Source organism: Conger conger, chromosome 7 (assembly GCF_963514075.1).
Source record: "Conger conger chromosome 7, fConCon1.1, whole genome shotgun sequence".
NCBI classification, from domain to species: domain Eukaryota; kingdom Metazoa; phylum Chordata; class Actinopteri; order Anguilliformes; family Congridae; genus Conger; species Conger conger.
The window spans coordinates 724,350-743,124 of NC_083766.1; the positions used below are offsets into that span (position 1 = coordinate 724,350).

An 18,775-nucleotide genomic window follows, 5' to 3' on the forward strand; every position below is an offset into this window, starting at 1 on the left:
CCTGGAGGGGGCGATGTGGGGACTTACCTGAAGGACTGCACCTGGAGGGGGGATGTGGGGACTCACCTGAAGGACTGCACCTGTAGGGGGGATGTGGGGACTCACCTGAAGGACTGCACCTGTAGGGGGCGATGTGGGGACTCACCTGAAGGACTGCACCTGGGGCTCCTCCGTCCTGCTCTGGCGGCGGATCTTGTGAACATCTCTGGCGGCCGCGCGCATCATGCGCTCCACCCGCCGCTCCTGTTGCTGCTCCTCCTCCGTCTGCAGGGAGTAACCGCCCGTCAGCAGGGAGCAGGGAGTAACCGCCCGTCAGCAGGGAGTAACCGCCCGTCAGCAGGGAGTAACCGCCCGTCAGCAGGGAGTAACCGCCCGTCAGCAGGGAGTAACCGCGCGTCAGCAGGGAGTAACCGCCCGTCAGCAGGGAGTAACCGCCCGTCAGCAGGGAGTAACCGCGCGTCAGCAGGGAGTAACCGCCCGTCAGCAGGGAGTAACCGCCCGTCAGCAGGGAGTAACCGCCCGTCAGCAGGGAGTAACCGCGCGTCAGCAGGGAGTAACCGCCCGTCAGCAGGGAGTAACCGCCCGTCAGCAGGGAGTAACCGCGCGTCAGCAGGGAGTAACCGCTCGTCAGCAGGGAGTAACCGCGCGTCAGCAGGGAGTAACCGCCCGTCAGCAGGGAGTAACCGCCCGTCAGCAGGGAGTAACCGCCCGTCAGCAGGGAGCAGGGAGTAACGCCCGTCAGCAGAGAGCAGGGAGTAACCGCCCGTCAGCAGGGAGCAGGGAGTAACGCCCGTCAGCAGAGAGCAGGGAGTAACCGCCCGTCAGCAGGGAGTAACCGCCCGTCAGCAGAGAGCAGGGAGTAACCGCCCGTCAGCAGGGAGTAACCGCCCGTCAGCAGGGAGTAACCGCCCGTCAGCAGAGAGCAGGGAGTAACCGCCCGTCAGCAGAGAGCAGGGAGTAACCGCCCGTCAGCAGGGAGTAACCGCCCGTCAGCAGGGAGCAGGGAGCAACCACCCATCAGCAGGGAGTAACCGCCCGTCAGCAGGGAGCAGGGAGCAGGGAGTAACCGCGCGTTAGCAGAGAGTAACCGCGCGTCAGCAGGGAGCAGGGAGCAGGGAGTAACCGCGCGTTAGCAGGGAGTAACCGCGCGTCAGCAGGGAGCAGGGAGCAGGGAGCAGGGAGTAACCGCGCGTCAGCAGGGAGCAGGGAGCAGGGAGTAACCGCGCGTGTGCAGGGAGTAACCGCGCGTGTGCAGGGAGTAATCGCCCGTCAGCAGGGACTCTGATCAATGCCACATTTACTGGAGATGCTGTTCTAACTTTGGTGAAAATCTTATCAATTAAAATATAGGTTTTTTTGCAAATCATATATTTTTAATTATAATCACTCACAATACTTTTGCCTTTCATTTTGGGGTCAAAATATTATAGGTAGAAGATAAAACTGGCAGCGAAAGATAAAGTGATATAAGAACCATTTCTGAGTAATGGAGAGAGGGCAAGTCAAAGTCATGTGAAGTGCACATCTCCATGTTATGAGTGTAATGCTGGTTGCAACTCTGTAAAGGGGCGTGGCTCACCCGTCTCTCTGTGTGCTGCAGCAGGAGAGCGAATCGCTCGTCATCCTGCACCCAAGAGGGGAGGCGGCTGCGGCCCTGAGACCACGCCCCCTCCAGCGCCTCCTTCAGCTCCCGCAGCGTGCGGAGCTCCGTCCCCAGGCGGCTGTGCCGTGTCCGGCACGCCTGCAGGTCCAGCTCCAGGTCCAGGGGCGTCCGCAGCAGCCCATCCAGAGCCTTCACCTGCAGAGAGGGCTGGGGACCAGAGGAGCCACGTCAGCACAGAGCCAACACAGAGCCACATCAGCACAGAGCCACATCGACACAGAGCCACATCAACACAGAGCCACATCAGCACAGAGCCACATCAGCACAGAGCCAACACAGAGCCACATCAACACAGAGCCACATCAACACAGAGCCACATCAGCACAGAGCCACATCGACACAGAGCCACATCAGCACAGAGCCACATCAACACAGAGCCACATCAACACAGAGCCACATCAGCACAGAGCCACATCAACACAGAGCCACATCGACACAGAGCCAACACAGAGCCACATCAACACAGAGCCAACACAGAGCCACATCAACACAGAGCCAACACAGAGCCACATCAGCACAGAGCCACATCAACACAGAGCCAACACAGAGCCACATCAACACAGAGCCACATCAACACAGAGCCACATCAACACAGAGCCACATCGACACAGAGCCACATCAACACAGAGCCACATCGACACAGAGCCACATCAACACAGAGCCACATCGACACAGAGCCACATCAACACAGAGCCACATCAGCACAGAGCCACATCAACACAGAGCCACATCGGCACAGAGCCACATCAGCACAGAGCCAACACAGAGCCACATCAACACAGAGCCACATCAGCACAGAGCCACATCAGCACAGAGCCACATCAACACAGAGCCACATCAACACAGAGCCACATCAGCATAGAGCCAACACAGAGCCACATCAACACAGAGCCACATCGACACAGAGCCACATCAGCACAGAGCCAACACAGAGCCACATCAATACAGAGCCACATCAGCACAGAGCCACATCAACACAGAGCCACATCGGCACAGAGCCACATCGACACAGAGCCACATCAACACAGAGCCACATCAGCACAGAGCCACATCAACACAGAGCCACATCGGCACAGAGCCACATCAGCACAGAGCCACATCGACACAGAGCCACATCAACACAGAGCCACATCAACACAGAGCCACATCAGCACAGAGCCACATCAACACAGAGCCACATCAGCACAGAGCCACATCAACACAGAGCCACATCGGCACAGAGCCACATCAGCACAGAGCCACATCGACACAGAGCCACATCAACACAGAGCCACATCAACACAGAGCCACATCAACACAGAGCCACATCAGCACAGAGCCACATCAGCACAGAGCCAACACAGAGCCACATCAATACAGAGCCACATCGACACAGAGCCACATCGACACAGAGCCACATCAACACTGTTGAGCCCTTGAGTAAAGTACCGAAGCTGAATTGATGCAGTATATATGCAGTTGAGGAAACAGATACGGTGAAAAGATGCTGAAGCTCTGGATAAGAGCAGCTGCTGAATGTCTGCACTGTCATAGAAAAGGGTAGAGTGCTGACAGAAGGGTTGTGTGTGTGTGTGTGTGTGTGTATGTGTGTGTACGTGTGTGTACGTGTGTGTACGTGTGTGTGCGTGTGTGTGCGTGCGTGCGTGCGTGTGTGTGTATGTGTGTGTATGTGTGTGTACGTGTGTGAGTGTGTGTACATGTGTGTGTGCGTGCGTGTATGTGTACGTGTGTGTGTGTGCGTGCGTGTGTGTGTATGTGTGTGTACGTGTGTGAGTGTGCGTGCGTGTGTGTGTGTGTGTAAGTGTGTACGTGTGTGTGTCTGCGTGCGTGTGTGTGTGTGTGAGTGTGTGTGTGTATGTGTGGGTACGTGTGTGAGTGTGCGTGCGTGTGTGTGTGTGTGTGAGTGTGTACGTGTGTGTGTGTGCGTGCGTGTGTGTGTGTGTGTGTGTGTACGTGTGTGTGTGAGTGCATGTGTGTGTGTGTGAGTGTGTGTGTGTATGTACGTGTGTGAGTGTGCGTGTGTGTGTGTGTGTGAGTGTGTATGTGTGTGTGTGTGCGTGTGTGTGTGTGCGTGTGTGTGTGTGCGTGTGTGTGTATGTGTGTGTACGTGTGAGTGTGCGTGCGTGTGTGTGTGTGTGTGTGTGTGTGTGAGTGTGCGTGCGTGTGTGTGTGCGTGCGTGTGTGTGTGTGTGTGTGAGTGTGTACGTGTGTATGTGTGAGTGTGTGAGTGTGCGTGCGTGCGTGTGTGTGTGTGTGAGTGTGTACGTGTGTGTGTGAGTGTGTACGTGTGTGTGTGCGTGCGTGTGTGTGTGTGAGTGTGTACGTGTGTGTGTGTGCGTGCGTGTGTGTGTGTGCGTGCGTGTGAGTGTGTACGTGTGTGTGTGTGAGTGTGTGAGTGTGCGTGCGTGTGTGTGAGTGTGTACGTGTGTGTGTGAGTGTGTACGTGTGTGTGTGCGTGCGTGTGTGTGTGAGTGTGTACGTGTGTGTGTGTGCGTGCGTGTGTGTGTGTGCGTGCGTGTGAGTGTGTACGTGTGTGTGTGTGAGTGTGTGTGAGTGTGTACGTGTGTGAGAGTGCGTGTGTGTGTGAGTGTGTGTGAGTGTGTACGTGTGTGTGTGTGCGTGCGTGTGTGTGTGTGCGTGCGTGTGTGTGTGTGAGTGTGTGTGAGTGTGTGTGTGCGTGCGTGTGTGTGTGTGCGTGCGTGCGTGTGTGTGCGTGCGTGTGTGTGTGTGCGTGCGTGTGTGTGCGTGCGTGTGTCATTACCCTCTTCATCCTCATGCTGCGTCTCTCAGACGAGTTCCTGACGAACGGAGACTTCTTTGAGAGCGTGGAACTGTCGCTATCACTGCGGTTAATCTGGAAACAGAGAATATTGACGGTACAAGAGTTACGATTTAACATTAAAACATTGTTACAAGACCATTGTAAATCCCTTCCTATCATTGAAAAAGGCTCACTGACAGGTTGACTCACCCTCTGCCTGCGTTTCTAGTCCTTGAATTAGGTTTCAAAATAAATGTTGACGGACCAACACTCTGTACCAAAACATGTATTGTAACATACATGTGTATGAATGGGTGAATGAGAAGCATCAATTGTACAGTGCTATATAAATTCCAACCATTTACCAAAACATTGTAGAGCTGTACAAGAATGCAAGCTCATTGGTTGAAAATTGGTTCTAATTACCACAGCCAATGGTGTGGGGGGGGGGGGTTTCAACATCATAACTTCCACTGGGAATGAATATACTTGTGTCTCAGTGTTTTGCCTATGTTTCAGTGTGTTTTGCCTGTGTTTCAGAGCGATTTGCCTGTTTCTCAGTGTTTTGCCTGTGTTTCAGAGCGTTTTGCCTGTCTCTCAGTGCGTTTTGTGAGTGTTTCGGTGTTTTTTGCCTGTGTCTTGTTCTGGGCATGTTTCAGTATGTTTTGCCTGTGTTTCAGAGCGTTTTGCCTGTGTTTCAGTGTTTTTTTGCCTGTGTCTTGTTCTGGGCATGTTTCAGTATGTTTTGCCTGTGTTTCAGAGCGTTTTGCCTGTGTTTCAGAGCGTTTTGCCTGTGTTTCAGTGTTTTTTGCCTGTGTCTTGTTCTGGGCATGTTTCAGTATGTTTTGCCTGTGTTTCAGAGCGTTTTGTCTGTGTTTCAGTGTTTTTTGCCTGTGTTTTGTTCTGGGCATGTTTCAGTGCGTTTTGCCTGTGTTTCAGTGTTTTTTGCCTGTGTTTTGTTCTGGGCATGTTTCAGTGCGTTTTTCCTGTGTTTCAGAGCGTTTTGCCTGTGTATGCGTATTTCCGTATGTGCTTGGGTGCATTTTGCCTGTGTATGTGTGTTTACATGTGTGCGTGTTCACGTGTGTGTGTCCTCACCCTGCAGATGTACTGGCTCTGAGGTCCGGGGGAGAAGGTCTTGGAGCGGATGATGGTGTTCCCCCTCACAAACGGGTTCTGCTGGGGGGGGGCTGCCCTCCGCTCTTTGGGTCGAACCACAGATACCGGCCCCGAGAAATCCTCCATACTGGTCTGCTTATTCACCTGTCATAACAAGCCCAAGAACTACATCAAAAATACCATCATAAAAGTGCTCAAGTAATAAGCAAAATAAGTTTAAACAAAATACCCACTCACTCCATCAACACATCATACAAGTGCACCAGTGATAATTGAGTAACCAGGATGTATTTGCAGAAAAGTGGCCTTTACCCTCTCTCTCATAATTCCTGCGGGTGTCTGATTGGCCACCTCCTCCTCTGCTTCCCATTGGCCATCTGGATAGGCCTCCTCCTCCTCCTCCTCCAGAAGTTCCTCTCCCTCGGCATCACTGTCCTCAAACACGTCGCCGTCAGGACCCTCGAGCCTGAGGGCGATTAGAGACACACAGCTGCAGAGAGAGAGAGAGGGAGCGGAGAGCGGGCGAGTGGGGTGGGGGGTATATAGGGCTGGGGGGGGGCTGGGGTGGGGGGTATATAGGGCTGGGGGGAGCAGGGCTGGGGTGGGGGGTATATAGGGTTGGGGGGGGCTGGGGTGGGGGGTATACAGGGTTGTGGGGAGCAGGGCTGGGGTGGGGGGTATATAGGGCTGGGGTGGAGGCGGCACGGATGGCGCAGTGGGTAGCACTGCCGCCTCACAGCAAGGAGGTCGTGGGTTCGAATCCCCGTCGGCCGGGGCCTCTCTGTGCGGAGTTTGCATGTTCTCCCCGTGTTTGCGTGGGTTTCCTCCGGGTACTCCGGTTTCCTCCCACAGTCCAAAGACATGCACGTTAGGCTGATTGGAGTCTAAATTGCCCGTAGGTATGAGTGTGTGAGTGAATGGTGTGTGTGCCCTGCGATGGACTGGCGACCTATCCAGGGTATATTCCTGCCTTTCGCCCAATGTATGCTGGGATAGGCTCCAGCCCCCCTGTGACCCTGTTCAGGATAAGCGGGTTAAGATAATGGATGGATGGATGGATGGATGAATGGATGGATGGATGGATGAATGGATGGATGGATGGATGGATGGATGGATGGGGGCTGGGGTGGGGGGTATATTGGGTTGTGGGGAGCAGGGCTGGGGTGGGAGGTTAATAGGGTTGTGGGGAGCAGGGCTGGGGTGGGGGGTATATTGGGTTGTGGGGAGCAGGGCTGGGGTGGGGGGTTAATAGGCTTGTGGGGAGCAGGGCTGGGGCGGGGGGTATATTGGGTTGTGGGGAGCAGGGCTGGGGTGGGGGGTTAATAGGCTTGTGGGGAGCAGGGCTGGGGCGGGGGGTATATCGCATTGGGTGGAGGTGCACTGATGCAGGATGCTGATTAGAGGCGCAGAGCGAGGTCTCCTCACCAATCCTGCTCCCCAGCTCCCTCCACACCCTCCGCGCCCGTTGCCATGGCGATGGGCTCAGCTGCAGGGAGAGGGCTCTGAAACACAGAGAGGCCCACAAGGCCATCACCAAAATAACCTTCCTCCTCCTCATCCTCCCCATCCTCAGATCATTAATAAACCTGCCCCTGGCTGCATGTGGAATAGCTTGCCAGGACATGTAGTGGAGGCAGAAACACAGGGGGTTTTCAAGACCAGGCTTGATACGGTGCGAGATACTATTTAGCTTCTAGGCAAACTAAGCAGTAGGTACACTTTAGTGAGCATTAACCTTTTTATTGTGTTTTTGAAATTAAATTGTTTTTTACAATTGATAGTGACACTATACTTTAAATGATTTCAGTTAACAATTTCCATAGACACTGATTAATATTGAGATTTTTCTGGTCACTTTAGCCGTCCCAAATTACTTAGCAACTAAGGTGACCGGAAATAGATCTGTATTGACCCTGTCCCAGTCGCATCCATAAGTCATCTAATTCCGGTCACCGTAGCCGTCCCAAAATCCGTGACCGGAAATAGATCTGCATTGACGCTAGCGTGAAAGAAACACCTTCACGACCAAAAACCACCCTGAAGTGGTTAATTTCCTTAGAACTGGAGTGGTTTATTGCACTTATACCAAGGCTACTCACCAAACAAATAATAATGCGCTTATTTTAAATTTCTATTTTATTATTTTGAGAAAAGAGTATGACTGTTATACATGTGCACATCCGCAGAATATAGCTAGACTCTGGCTAACTAATTGGAATTTAGTTAATATCAATTAGCAATATGTTTAGCGAGGCGGCACGGATGGTGCAGTGGGTAGCACTGCCGCCTCACAGCAAGGAGGTCCTGGGTTTGAATCCCCGTCGGCCGGGGCCTCTCTGTGAGGAGTTTGCATGTTCTCCCCGTGTCTGCGTGGGTTTCCTCCGGGTACTCCGGTTTCCTCCCACAGTCCAAAGACATGCAGGTTAGGCTGATTGGAGAGTCTAAATTGCCCGTGGGTATGAGTGTGTGAGTGAATGGTGTGTGTGCCCTGTGATGGACTGGCGACCTGTCCAGGGTGTATTCCTGCCTTTTGCCCAATGTATGCTGGGATAGGCTCCAGCCCCCCTGCGACCCTGTTCAGGATAAGTGGGTTAAGATAATGGATGGATATGTTTAGCGATCACTATCTGCACAGTCTGGATGAATCATTAAAATAACGCGGTTTTAAAATGTTTGAAAGAAACATATGTAACTATACACATCCACTTACTCTGCTACAACTTAACTCCCTGTCACTAACTAGAGTTTAGCTGATGTTAACCATGGAGTGTCCGTCTTAGTTAATGTTAATTTACCTAATGTTAACATCAAAGTTAGCGACACTGTCTGTCGTCCTTAACGTAGCCTACGTTTGGGGAAATTATGACTAGACCACATCGTATTCATTTGTTGAAACCAAACCGTTTCTATGGCGATTGAAAACGGCATCTTAAACAAACGATACGGGAGACCGGCAGTTTACATTTTTGTTCTCCTGGTTGGCGACAGGCAACCGAAAAATGTATTTCCGGAAATCAATATGAATATCAGCTGAACTTGATTGAAATATCAGTTGTAGACAATACTTGTGCTTACGTGGAATTTTAATGTAATAAAATGACTGTTTTTGTGGCTTTTAAGCGCCCATTTACCAGCATTCGGTCAATGTTAAATGCTGGACCCCGACGGCACCGGAAAACAGGCAGATTTAACTGAACATTCTGTTGTTTACATATACGGGTTTCTAAAACGGAGGCGTAACAATGGCAACGTAACAGTCAATGACTGGTTGACTTCACGCGCTGATGTGACAGTTGGTGGCAGTTCGAACTGTCAAAATTCAGGAAGATGGCCAGGTCAATATTTTCACTGGATACTCGGTATGTAACGCCTTATAAGTTCTAAGTCCCCAGTTACTTTTGAATAGTTTAAATGGATTTTGACAATAGACATGTCCGACTTCAACGCTTTCGAGCGTGGGCCTAAGTTTAGGTAGCAAATAACCGTGTTGTATCCTTTTAATGTAATTTACATAGCAAATTAACTCTCAGACCACGCGGAATCACCGATAGCAACCAAGAGAAATTCATGAGGATTCAACTAGAGTTTAGCTGATGTTAACCATGGAGTGTCCGTCTTAGTTAATGTTAATTTACCTAATGTTAACATCAAAGTTAGCGACACTGTCTGTCGCCCTTAACGTAGCCTACGTATGGGGAAACTATGACTAGACCACATCGTATTCATTTGTTGAAACCAAACCGTTTCTATGGCGATTGAAAACGGCATCTTAAACAAACGATACGGGAGACCGGCAGTTTACATTTTTGTTCTCCTGGTGGGCGACAGGACAACCGAAAAATGTATTTCCGGAAATCAATATGAATATCAGCTGAACTTGATTGAAATATCAGTTGTAGACAATACGTGTGCTTACGTGGAATTTTAATGTAATAAAATGACTGTTCTCAGACCACGCGGAATCACCGATAGCAGCCAAGAGAAATTCATGAGGATTCAGAAAATGTATAACTTTTAAAGATATAAATCGATTCTATGGGGAGACTTTTGCCATTAATGGACGGTGCGACAGAAATTTTCGGTGCCGTTGGCCGTAATCAAATCATTTATATCGTTCGAATGACCAAGCGCCGTTAAAAAGCAAATTGTATGGGTTTGTGCCAGGTTAATTTGTGTCCAGCAGGTTAATTATAGTATCCATACACGCTAAAAAGACAAAAGGTTTTGGTTGCTAACAACAAATGTTATGTGTTGTGTGTTATGTTGTGTTATGTGTTGTGTGTTATGTTTAAACCCTGCTTACGCTGGCATCTGCGGTGGAGGTCTGTGGCTCTAGCTCCAGGCTGAGGTCAGGGAGGTACGCTCGGTTCAGCAGGTTGTACCACTTAGTGCTCCGCTGATCCGACACGCTGATCTCAGCCAGGCTGATCTGGGCTCCGGCCTGCCCAAACACACACACACGCATTTACCAGCCTGCCCAAACAAAACACACACACAATGCCAACTGACACTTCCATTCATGGGATCTTCACCTGACAAAGCTGAAGCTGAACTCAGTAACTCCCTGCAGGGGGTGCTATACTGGGTCAGGGGTATGTTTTTTCATACAGGGAGCGCTATAGTGTGGCGGTTAGCACTCACCAGGCACTCCTCCCTGCCAGACTGGCTGCAGAAGCAGACATCCACGCGCAGCGTCTTCTGCCGCAGTGCATTGTGGGCCACCTGTACCCCAAACACCTCACTGAGCTGCAGCAGGTCGTGCGGGGGGGCGGGGCGGGTGCGGAACAGACACTGGGCCGTCTCCCAGCAGGGCAGCAGGGCCAATCGCACGTACCTGCAGAGTGGCGGGAGAACAGATCTGACCAATCAGAAACACACAGTCCACCACTTGCATCACATTGTTTGCCGTTAATTTAACAGAATGTTGTTAAAATATGAGTATGAGCATGCTCAAATTGCACACACACACACACACACACACAGACACCTGCACGCACACACACACACACACACACACAGACAGACACACACACAGACACCTGCACACACACAAACAGACAGACACACACACAGACACACACACACACCTGCACACACACAAGACGCACACACACACACACAGACAGACACACACACACACACACAGACACCTGCACGCACACACACACACACACACAGACAGACACACACACAGACACATACACACACACAGACAGACACCTGCACACACACAAACAGACAGACACACACACAGACACACACACACACACCTGCACACACACAAGACGCACACACACACACACACACACAAACACACACACACACACACACACACACACACACACACACACACACACACACATAGTGGTACATACAGGCTGTGTCCAGGGGGGAGGGGCAGGGCTGTGCAGTTGCAGAGCTGCAGGACGAACACGGTGAATCTCCTCTCCTTCAGATCATACTTCAGCCCTAACCCCACCTGAGCAGACCCGCTCTGTTCACCCAGAGATCCGCTCTTTTCACCCAGAGATCCGCTCTTTTCACCCAGAGATCCGCTCTTTTCACCCAGAGATCCACTCTGTTCACCCAGAGATCCGCTCTGTTCACCCAGAGATCCGCTCTGTTCACCCAGAGATCCACTCTGTTCACCCAGAGATCCACTCTGTTCACCCAGAGATCCGCTCTGTTCACCCAGAGGTCCGCTCTGTTGAGGGGGCAGCAGAGGCTCTGTGGGAGGGAGCGGCCTACAGGACACACACACACCAGCCTAAGCCACACAGTGCTTTAACAAGGTATAACAAGCAGCCTAAATAAGCTTTAACAGAATCTGTTCCTTAACCATGACACTACACTGCTGCCCATATTAGGATCTACTGATCTCCTCCAGACCGGCCCACTCCCTTACCTGGTCTCCTCTGGCTCGTAAACGCCACTGTCCCCCGCCACGGATTCGTCCGACACCGCAGACGTCACGCCCACCTTCTTTCCTGCAGGCCCCGCCCCCCTCGATCGCACAACAGAATCTGTGAGGGGGGGAAGGGAGAGCAGAAGAACAGAACAGCCAGTCAGAACGCCCCCACCACCCTGGCCGTGGGTTAGGGTATCGGATTGCCAGATCTGAGCAGGTGTACACAGCAGAGTGCCCCCCCTCTCCCGCGGGACAGGTGCCAGGTTACATGTGTAGGTAGCAGAGCTCTGTAAGCCTTCACTCTCCCTGCTCACACTGCACCTGCAACTTCAGGAGGAATGCCCATGAGCAGCAAGGGGTCAATGGTGGCCTCCTGAAGCTATAGCTCATATGCATCTCTACAAGTACAATGCTACAGTAAGTTAGTTACAGTTATTTAGCTGATGCTGTTATCTAAAGTCTACAGTTGATTAGACTAGCAGGGGCCAATCCCCCATGGAGCAATGTGGGGGTAAGGGCCTTGCTCAAGGGCCCAACAGCTGCACAGATCTTATTGTGGCTACAACAAGGCTTGAACCACCAACCTTCCAGGTTCCAATCATTCACCTTAGCAACTGGGCAACTAGATGTCCTGATCATAAAACCACAAAGGAAGCAGAAGCAGTAAGAAAGAAGGTCCAGAGAGCTCAGTTGGGAAAGGAAGGTGTGTGGGATAGAGAGGGGTGTGGGACAGAGAGAGGTGTGTGGCACAGAGAGGGGTGTGGCACAGAGAGGTGTGTGGGACAGAGAGGTGTGGGACAGAGAGGTGTGTGGCACAGAGAGGGGTGTGTGGCACAGAGAGGGGTGTGGGACAGAGAGGTGTGTGGCACAGAGAGGTGTGTGGGACAGAGAGGTGTGTGGGACAGAGAGGTGTGTGGCACAGAGAGGGGTGTGGCACAGAGAGGTGTGTGGGACAGAGAGGTGTGGGAAAGAGAGGTGTGTGGGACAGAGCGGTGTGTGGCAAAAGCGGTGTGTGGCACAGAGGTGTGTGGGACAGAGCGGTGTGTGGGACAGAGAGGGGTGTGGGACAGAGAGGGGTGTGGGGTGTGGGACAGAGAGGTGTGTGGGACAGAGAGGTGTGTGGCACAGAGAGGGGTGTGGCACAGAGAGGGGTGTGGCACAGAGAGGGGTGTGGGACAGAGAGGTGTGTGGGGTGTGGGACAGAGAGGTGTGTGGGACAGAGAGGGGTGTGGGACAGAGAGGTGTGTGGGGTGTGGGACAGAGAGGTGTGTGGGACAGAGACGGGTGTGGGGTGTGGGACAGAGAGGTGTGTGGGACAGAGAGGTGTGTGGGGTGTGGGACAGAGAGGTGTGTGGCACAGAGAGAGGTGTGGGACAGAGAGGTGTGTGGGACAGAGAGAGGTGTGGGACAGAGAGGTGTGTGGCACAGAGAGGTGTGGGACAGAGAGGTGTGTGGCACAGAGAGGTGTGGGACAGAGAGGTGTGTGGGACAGAGAGGTGTGTGGCACAGAGAGGGGTGTGGCACAGAGAGGGGTGTGGCACAGAGAGGGGTGTGGCACAGAGAGGGGTGTGGGACAGAGAGGTGTGTGGGGTGTGGGACAGAGAGGTGTGTGGCACAGAGAGGTGTGTGGGGTGTGGGACAGAGAGGTGTGTGGCACAGAGAGGGGTGTGGGACAGAGAGGTGTGTGGCACAGAGAGGGGTGAGGGACAGAGAGGTGTGTAGCACAGAGAGGGGTGTGGGGTGTGGGACAGAGAGAGGTGTGGCACAGAGAGGGGTGAGGGACAGAGAGGTGTGTAGCACAGAGAGGGGTGTAGGGTGTGGGACAGAGAGAGGTGTGGCACAGAGAGGGGTGTGGGACAGAGAGGTGTGTAGCACAGAGAGGGGTGTAGGGTGTGGGACAGAGAGAGGTGTGGCACAGAGAGGGGTGTGGGACAGAGAGGGGTGTGGGACAGGTTTTGGGACAGGAGGGCGCTGTACCTCTCGGTGCAGTGGTTCCCTCCGTCTTGCCTTCGGTCTCAGAGCTGGAACATGCCACGCCGGCCCCCCCCAGGGGGCCGCACAGGAAGCTGGCATGGGGGCCCCGGGGGGAGCGGGGGGGGGAGAGGGAGGAGAGGGAGGATCGGGGTGAGAGGGAGCCCCCGGAGCGAGGCGTGTCGGCGGGCTGGGGGGGCTGCAGCCCTGGGGGGGGCGGGGGGGCCCCAGGCTCGGTCACCTCGTGCTCGTGGATGGTGGGGATAGAGCGGGGGGGCCGGTACCCAGGCGGCCCCTCTTGCAGCAGCGACTCCAGCCGGCTCAGCAGGTCCGGGTCCCCCAGCTCTGGCTGCTCTGCGTACAGGTCCAGGCTCTGGGACGAGGAGCCCAGGCTGGAGGTGGCCAGAGAGCCCCGGCTGGAGGTGAGGGAGCCCCGGCTGCTGCCCGAGGAGCAGGACAGCGTGCTGGCCGACAGGCTGGGGAGACACCGGGGCAGGGTTAGCCTTAGCATGGGGATACTAGCGTTAGCACACAGATGCTAGTGTTATGGCGGGGATACTAGCGTTAGCGCACAGATGCTAGTGTTATGGCGGGGATACTAGCGTTAGCGCACAGATGTTAGTGTCAGCGTGGGGATGCTAGAGTTAGCGCACAGATGCTAGTGTTATGGCGGGGATACTAGCGTTAGCGCACAGATGCTAGTATCAGCGTTGGGATGCTAGCGTTAGCGCACAGATGCTAGTGTCAGCATGGGGATACCCGCGTTAGTGCACAGATGCTAGTGCTAGTGCTACCTCTTCAGCTGTCTGTGTAGAGTGATGGGGTGAGTACCTCTTTAGCTGTGTGTGTAGAGAGTGATGGGGTGAGTACCTCTTTAGCTGTGTGTGTAGAGAGGACGCCAGGCGGACCGTTTCCTCCAGCTCTCGTACCAGTTTGTTTCTCTTGCAGTGCAGCCGTAGTCTGGCAACAGAGAGAGACTCAGTACTGGGGCAAATTTTCAAAAGAGGGTCTTGAGACAAGAAAAGTTTTTTAAAGAACAAAAGCAATAACTTGCTAAACTGAATAATGAATAAACAAAAGATTCTAGCATATTTGCAGAATAGAAATCAGTCAGTGACGTCCTATGTTACAGACACACGTAGATATAGATGTGTCACGGACACACACACTGTCATGCCGTTTCTCACATTAAACCAGAAACAAAGGAGGTTATTGATAGGAATTCATTAAACATAAAATAAGATATAAATGTGGGTGCATGCAAAAGTACCCTCAATGGCTCCTACAGCGATTCTAGTTTTACCATCCCCAGCGTGTTTAAGATACGAAGAGTCCGTTTTATACAGTGTCTGCACTGTTTAAGCTTTTACGGGCTTGTTGCCTGGTTACTGTAGTTCTGTGAATAATGAATGTTCTTTGGCTTCTCCTGGGATTATGTTTTTACGCATCACGCCTCATTACACTTGTAAGTTTCTCTCAGTAAGAGTATCTGCTCACTGTATGCAGGACAAATAAAGCAGTGGGTAAACAGATCTCAACACACTGAAGCACTCCGCACCAATACTGTACGAAACTAGTAATGTCAGATAAAACGGAGTACATTCCCGACATTCTGGGATTGATGAAGGGAGAAACAGAAAGGAGCAGGAGGAGGGGAGGACCCACCGGGCCGCACCGGGCCGCACCGCCTACAGCAGCACCCAGGCTACAGGGGGAGGGAGCAGCGGTGAGACGATCTCAGCGGTGGATATGAGCCCTGCTCAATCCGGTTTGGCCCTGTCTTTGGCTCTGTTCCACCCTGCTCAGTGACTAGGGGACCTCAGGCACTAACTGCTGTTCTGTATAGTGTATAGTGTACGGTGTATAGTATGTACCTCTCTGTAAGCGCTTTGCACTGGCTCTCTGGCTGCTGTAGGTGTGTATATGGTGCATAGTGTGTAGAGTGTGTATAGTGTATAGCGTATAGCGTGTGCATAGTGTATAGTATGCACCTCTCAGTGAGCACTTTGCTCTGGCTCTCTGACTACTGCAGGTGTATATAGTGTATAGAGTGTGTATAGTGTTCACCTCTCAGTAAGCGCTTTGCTCTGGCTCTCTGACTGCTGCAGGTGCATATAGTGTATAGTGTGTGTATAGTATATAGTGTTCACCTCTCAGTAAGCACTTTGCTCTGGCTCTCTGACTACTGCAGGTGTATACAGTGTATAGTGTATAGAGTGCGTATAGTATATAGTGTTCACCTCTCAGTAAGCGCTTTGCTCTGGCTGTCTCGGGCCTCCTGCAGGTCCTGCTCCAGCCGTTTCTTCTCGCTCTCGATGTGGTGGGCGTGGCTGGGCTGGTGGGCATGGCTGGGCTGGCGGGGGCGGGGCCGCAGGTACTGCAGCTCCTTCAGAAGCTCCTCCTTCTCGCTGATGAGGATGAGGCGGTCGCGCTCAGGGTCCAGCAGCCCCGGCCACGCCTCACTGTCCAGCCGCGCAATCTGCACCTCCATGTTCGCAATCCTGGGGGCGCCATCAGACACACATGAGCATGCCACGACCATGAGCTGATGCTGAACTCTGTAACTGCTGTACTACACAGTTCCATTTATACTTATACTTTTGCACACTCAGAGTGCTTTTACACTGATGAGGGGGAAACTTGCCTCTACCACCACCAATGTATCACACATCATCTGGTGGAGAGGGAGAAAATGATCTAGCCAATTGAATCAGAGGATGATTAGGTGGCAGGTTGAAAGAGCCAGGTTGCGAAGAGGGTCATGGGATCTTTAATGACCACAGTGAGTCAGGACCTGGGTTTAACATCTCGTCTGAAAGATGGAAAAGGCTGTTAAAGCTGAGAGCACACACACTGATCAGGTCCTTTACCTGCGCTTGGCTTCCTCGTACTTCAGGCTCAAGCGCACCTTCTCCGCCAGCTTGTTGTTGGTGTTTCCAGTGAACTGGAGAGAGAACAAACAGAAATAAAACTGAGCACTCAGTGCAGCAGCTCTTCAGATGTGCACCCAGGTAAGAGCACGCCACACAGAGTCCAGGGGTCAGAAAGTAAAAGTGTTTCTCCCACTCGTTAGTCTGACTGAAGAAATGTGCACATTAGCAGATCCAGGTGTTGGAACAAAATACTGGGGAGGACTTTTACCTTTTGAACCCCCCCTCAGAAACACACTCACCTGTGCAGGTAGGTCGGTCTGGGACTCTGCGTCGGAGTACAGGCGCGGGAGGGACAGGTTGGAGTTGGACAGCGAGGAGCTGCTGGCAAACAGGTCCGACTGCGACCCAGAATCCAGCTGGAAGCCGTCCTTCAGCACCGCCAGTTTCTGACAACGACAACGAGAGTCCGGTCACGTCTGCAGCAGAACCGCATCTAACCAGCCAACAGGACCACTGAATCTGAACCATTATTCCACCATTCAGAGCTGCAGGCCGTGTGCACTGACTGTGGTGTTCCTGCTGCAGTGACTGAATTACACTGTGCACAGACTCAATGCCCATTCCTGGTGCAGCATGGGGTTGTGGGTAAGAAAATGAAACTATGCGAGCTTCAAAGCCTGTACCCTCTGCATATTCTACCCGAGACCCACATTCAGTCAGAAGTGCAGTAAAACAGAATTCCTCCACATCTTTCCAAAGAATTTACAGCTGCTTCTTCCTGAATTGAAAAACCGTCAGATTCCCAGGCTTGTAAACTCAAAATTCTGTTGTGCTGCAAAATTTGTGCTGGAGATCCCAAAAGCATATTCAGCAAGAACTCAGACTGAAACTAAGGGATGGAATGGTCTTCGTCATTTTCTACAGAAACAGATTTCTGGGTCACTCCGTCCCTTTCTCGCTAACGCACCCGCTGCCAGAGAGTTCCTGAGCTCCAGTCAGCCCGGCTCCGTGCTCCACACGTCAGAGAGGAGAGGAGAACATGCCGTGTTTCATGTATCCCACCTTACGACATGGTCTCAGGCAGCGCAGACACAGGCACACGCACGCGCACACACACACACGCACACCCCTCATGTGGCAGGACAGAATGTGATGCGTCGACAGTATTGCCTCCTCACGGGGTGCCTCTCGGGGGAATTTACGGTCCGTTTTAAATTCCATGCTAAGAGGAGGTGACATCCGCTACAGCCGTCTGGGAGGCTGTGTGATTCCCCCCTCAGCGCAGGAGGTGTGAGATATAAAGAAGCGTGGCGTTTATGGCGTTCTATTAGACCTCCAGAGAAACGTCCCTGGAGGACTGCGCACATCGCCCCAGCTACGGGTCTGCAGATGAACTCAGCCCTGCGGCAGAGCGAGCAGGTTTAAACCCACGCTCTCTCAGTCACACGCTTCTGCTGAAGAAATAAAGACAGCAATAGAAAAAGGAAACCTGAATGTCAGCCAAACAAAGATGGTAAAACTAAATAGAGCCATTCACCAGCAGCTGTGAGATTACTGCCACCTGAACACATTCCAGCAGAACCTTACGGCTGATAAATAAACCAGTATGGGAGCGATACAAACTCTGGCCTGCAAGGCAGTCTGAATACAGTGCACTGCAATACACTGCACTGTACTTCCCTGAGTTAAACTGAAAGTACACACTCAAATTCTCACCGCCAGTTTCACCTGAAACATTCACAGTCTCCCAGTGACAACATTGTACAAAAATCAAGAAGCCATGAGTTCTGGAAGACCTTTTCCCATCTGCTCGCAGAAGGCTGGGAAATGATACACAGATAATCGCACTGGCACATTCCTGTCTGAGAGAGTCCTGTGGCAGAGACAGTCGTCTGCAGTCTGGATTTCAGGAGGTACAGGACTATATGTCAGACCTGCCGGAAGCCGGTCAAAGCTGCATCTGCCACACTTACAGTTGTGTTCAAATAAATAGCAGTGCGATAAAAAATGTGAATAAAGATTTTTTAATAGCTTTTAGTTCCATATTTCAAATGTAGTGGAAACATTACACATTCAATTCCAAATCAAAGCATTCACAAATTTTTATCAAGTCTGCGTTTTATCAAATTATTTTACAGGAAGCAAATAAAAGGAATATTAATCTGGCAGTGTCAACATTTTTCTCTTCAAACTCAAACACTTACTGTATAAACTGAATAAAATGTTCAAGATTTAACTTCACTTTAAATTACTGAACTAATATTTAGTTGCATAACCATTTTTTTGGATAACTGCGTTGCATCGAGTTAACCAACATCTGGCACCTAGAAACAGGTATTTCAGCCCAGGACGATTTTCCACAGTTCCTGTGAATTTTTGGGTTTTGCTTCAGAAACATTTTCAATGGGGTTGAGGTGAGCTGGCCACTCCATTACCTCAATCCTTTTTGTGTGGAACCAAGATGTTGCTCACTTGCTCTT

General features: G+C 51.9%; 1 protein-coding gene across 2 annotated transcripts in view; it reads right to left on the reverse strand.

The window, feature by feature from the left end:
* wwc1 (WW and C2 domain containing 1) overlaps window positions 1–18,775 on the reverse strand; it is a 50,023-nt gene that overhangs the window by 4,522 nt on the left and 26,726 nt on the right. Inside the window, exons 7-21 of one of the 2 annotated variants that reach the window (XM_061248634.1) lie at window positions 16,595–16,741; window positions 16,293–16,366; window positions 15,663–15,923; window positions 14,293–14,382; window positions 13,429–13,898; window positions 11,449–11,566; window positions 10,919–11,287; window positions 10,185–10,377; window positions 9,847–9,984; window positions 6,969–7,045; window positions 5,856–6,009; window positions 5,523–5,687; window positions 4,425–4,517; window positions 1,580–1,810; window positions 146–264 (exon numbers count right to left, since the gene is read on the reverse strand). In XM_061248634.1, the coding sequence (XP_061104618.1) occupies window positions 146–264; window positions 1,580–1,810; window positions 4,425–4,517; window positions 5,523–5,687; window positions 5,856–6,009; window positions 6,969–7,045; window positions 9,847–9,984; window positions 10,185–10,377; window positions 10,919–11,287; window positions 11,449–11,566; window positions 13,429–13,898; window positions 14,293–14,382; window positions 15,663–15,923; window positions 16,293–16,366; window positions 16,595–16,741 (2,699 nt within the window). Of the gene's footprint in view, window positions 1–145; window positions 265–1,579; window positions 1,811–4,424; window positions 4,518–5,522; window positions 5,688–5,855; window positions 6,034–6,968; window positions 7,046–9,846; window positions 9,985–10,184; window positions 10,378–10,918; window positions 11,288–11,448; window positions 11,567–13,428; window positions 13,899–14,292; window positions 14,383–15,662; window positions 15,924–16,292; window positions 16,367–16,594; window positions 16,742–18,775 lie in introns of both variants that reach the window. The other variant, XM_061248633.1, reaches the window with a different exon arrangement.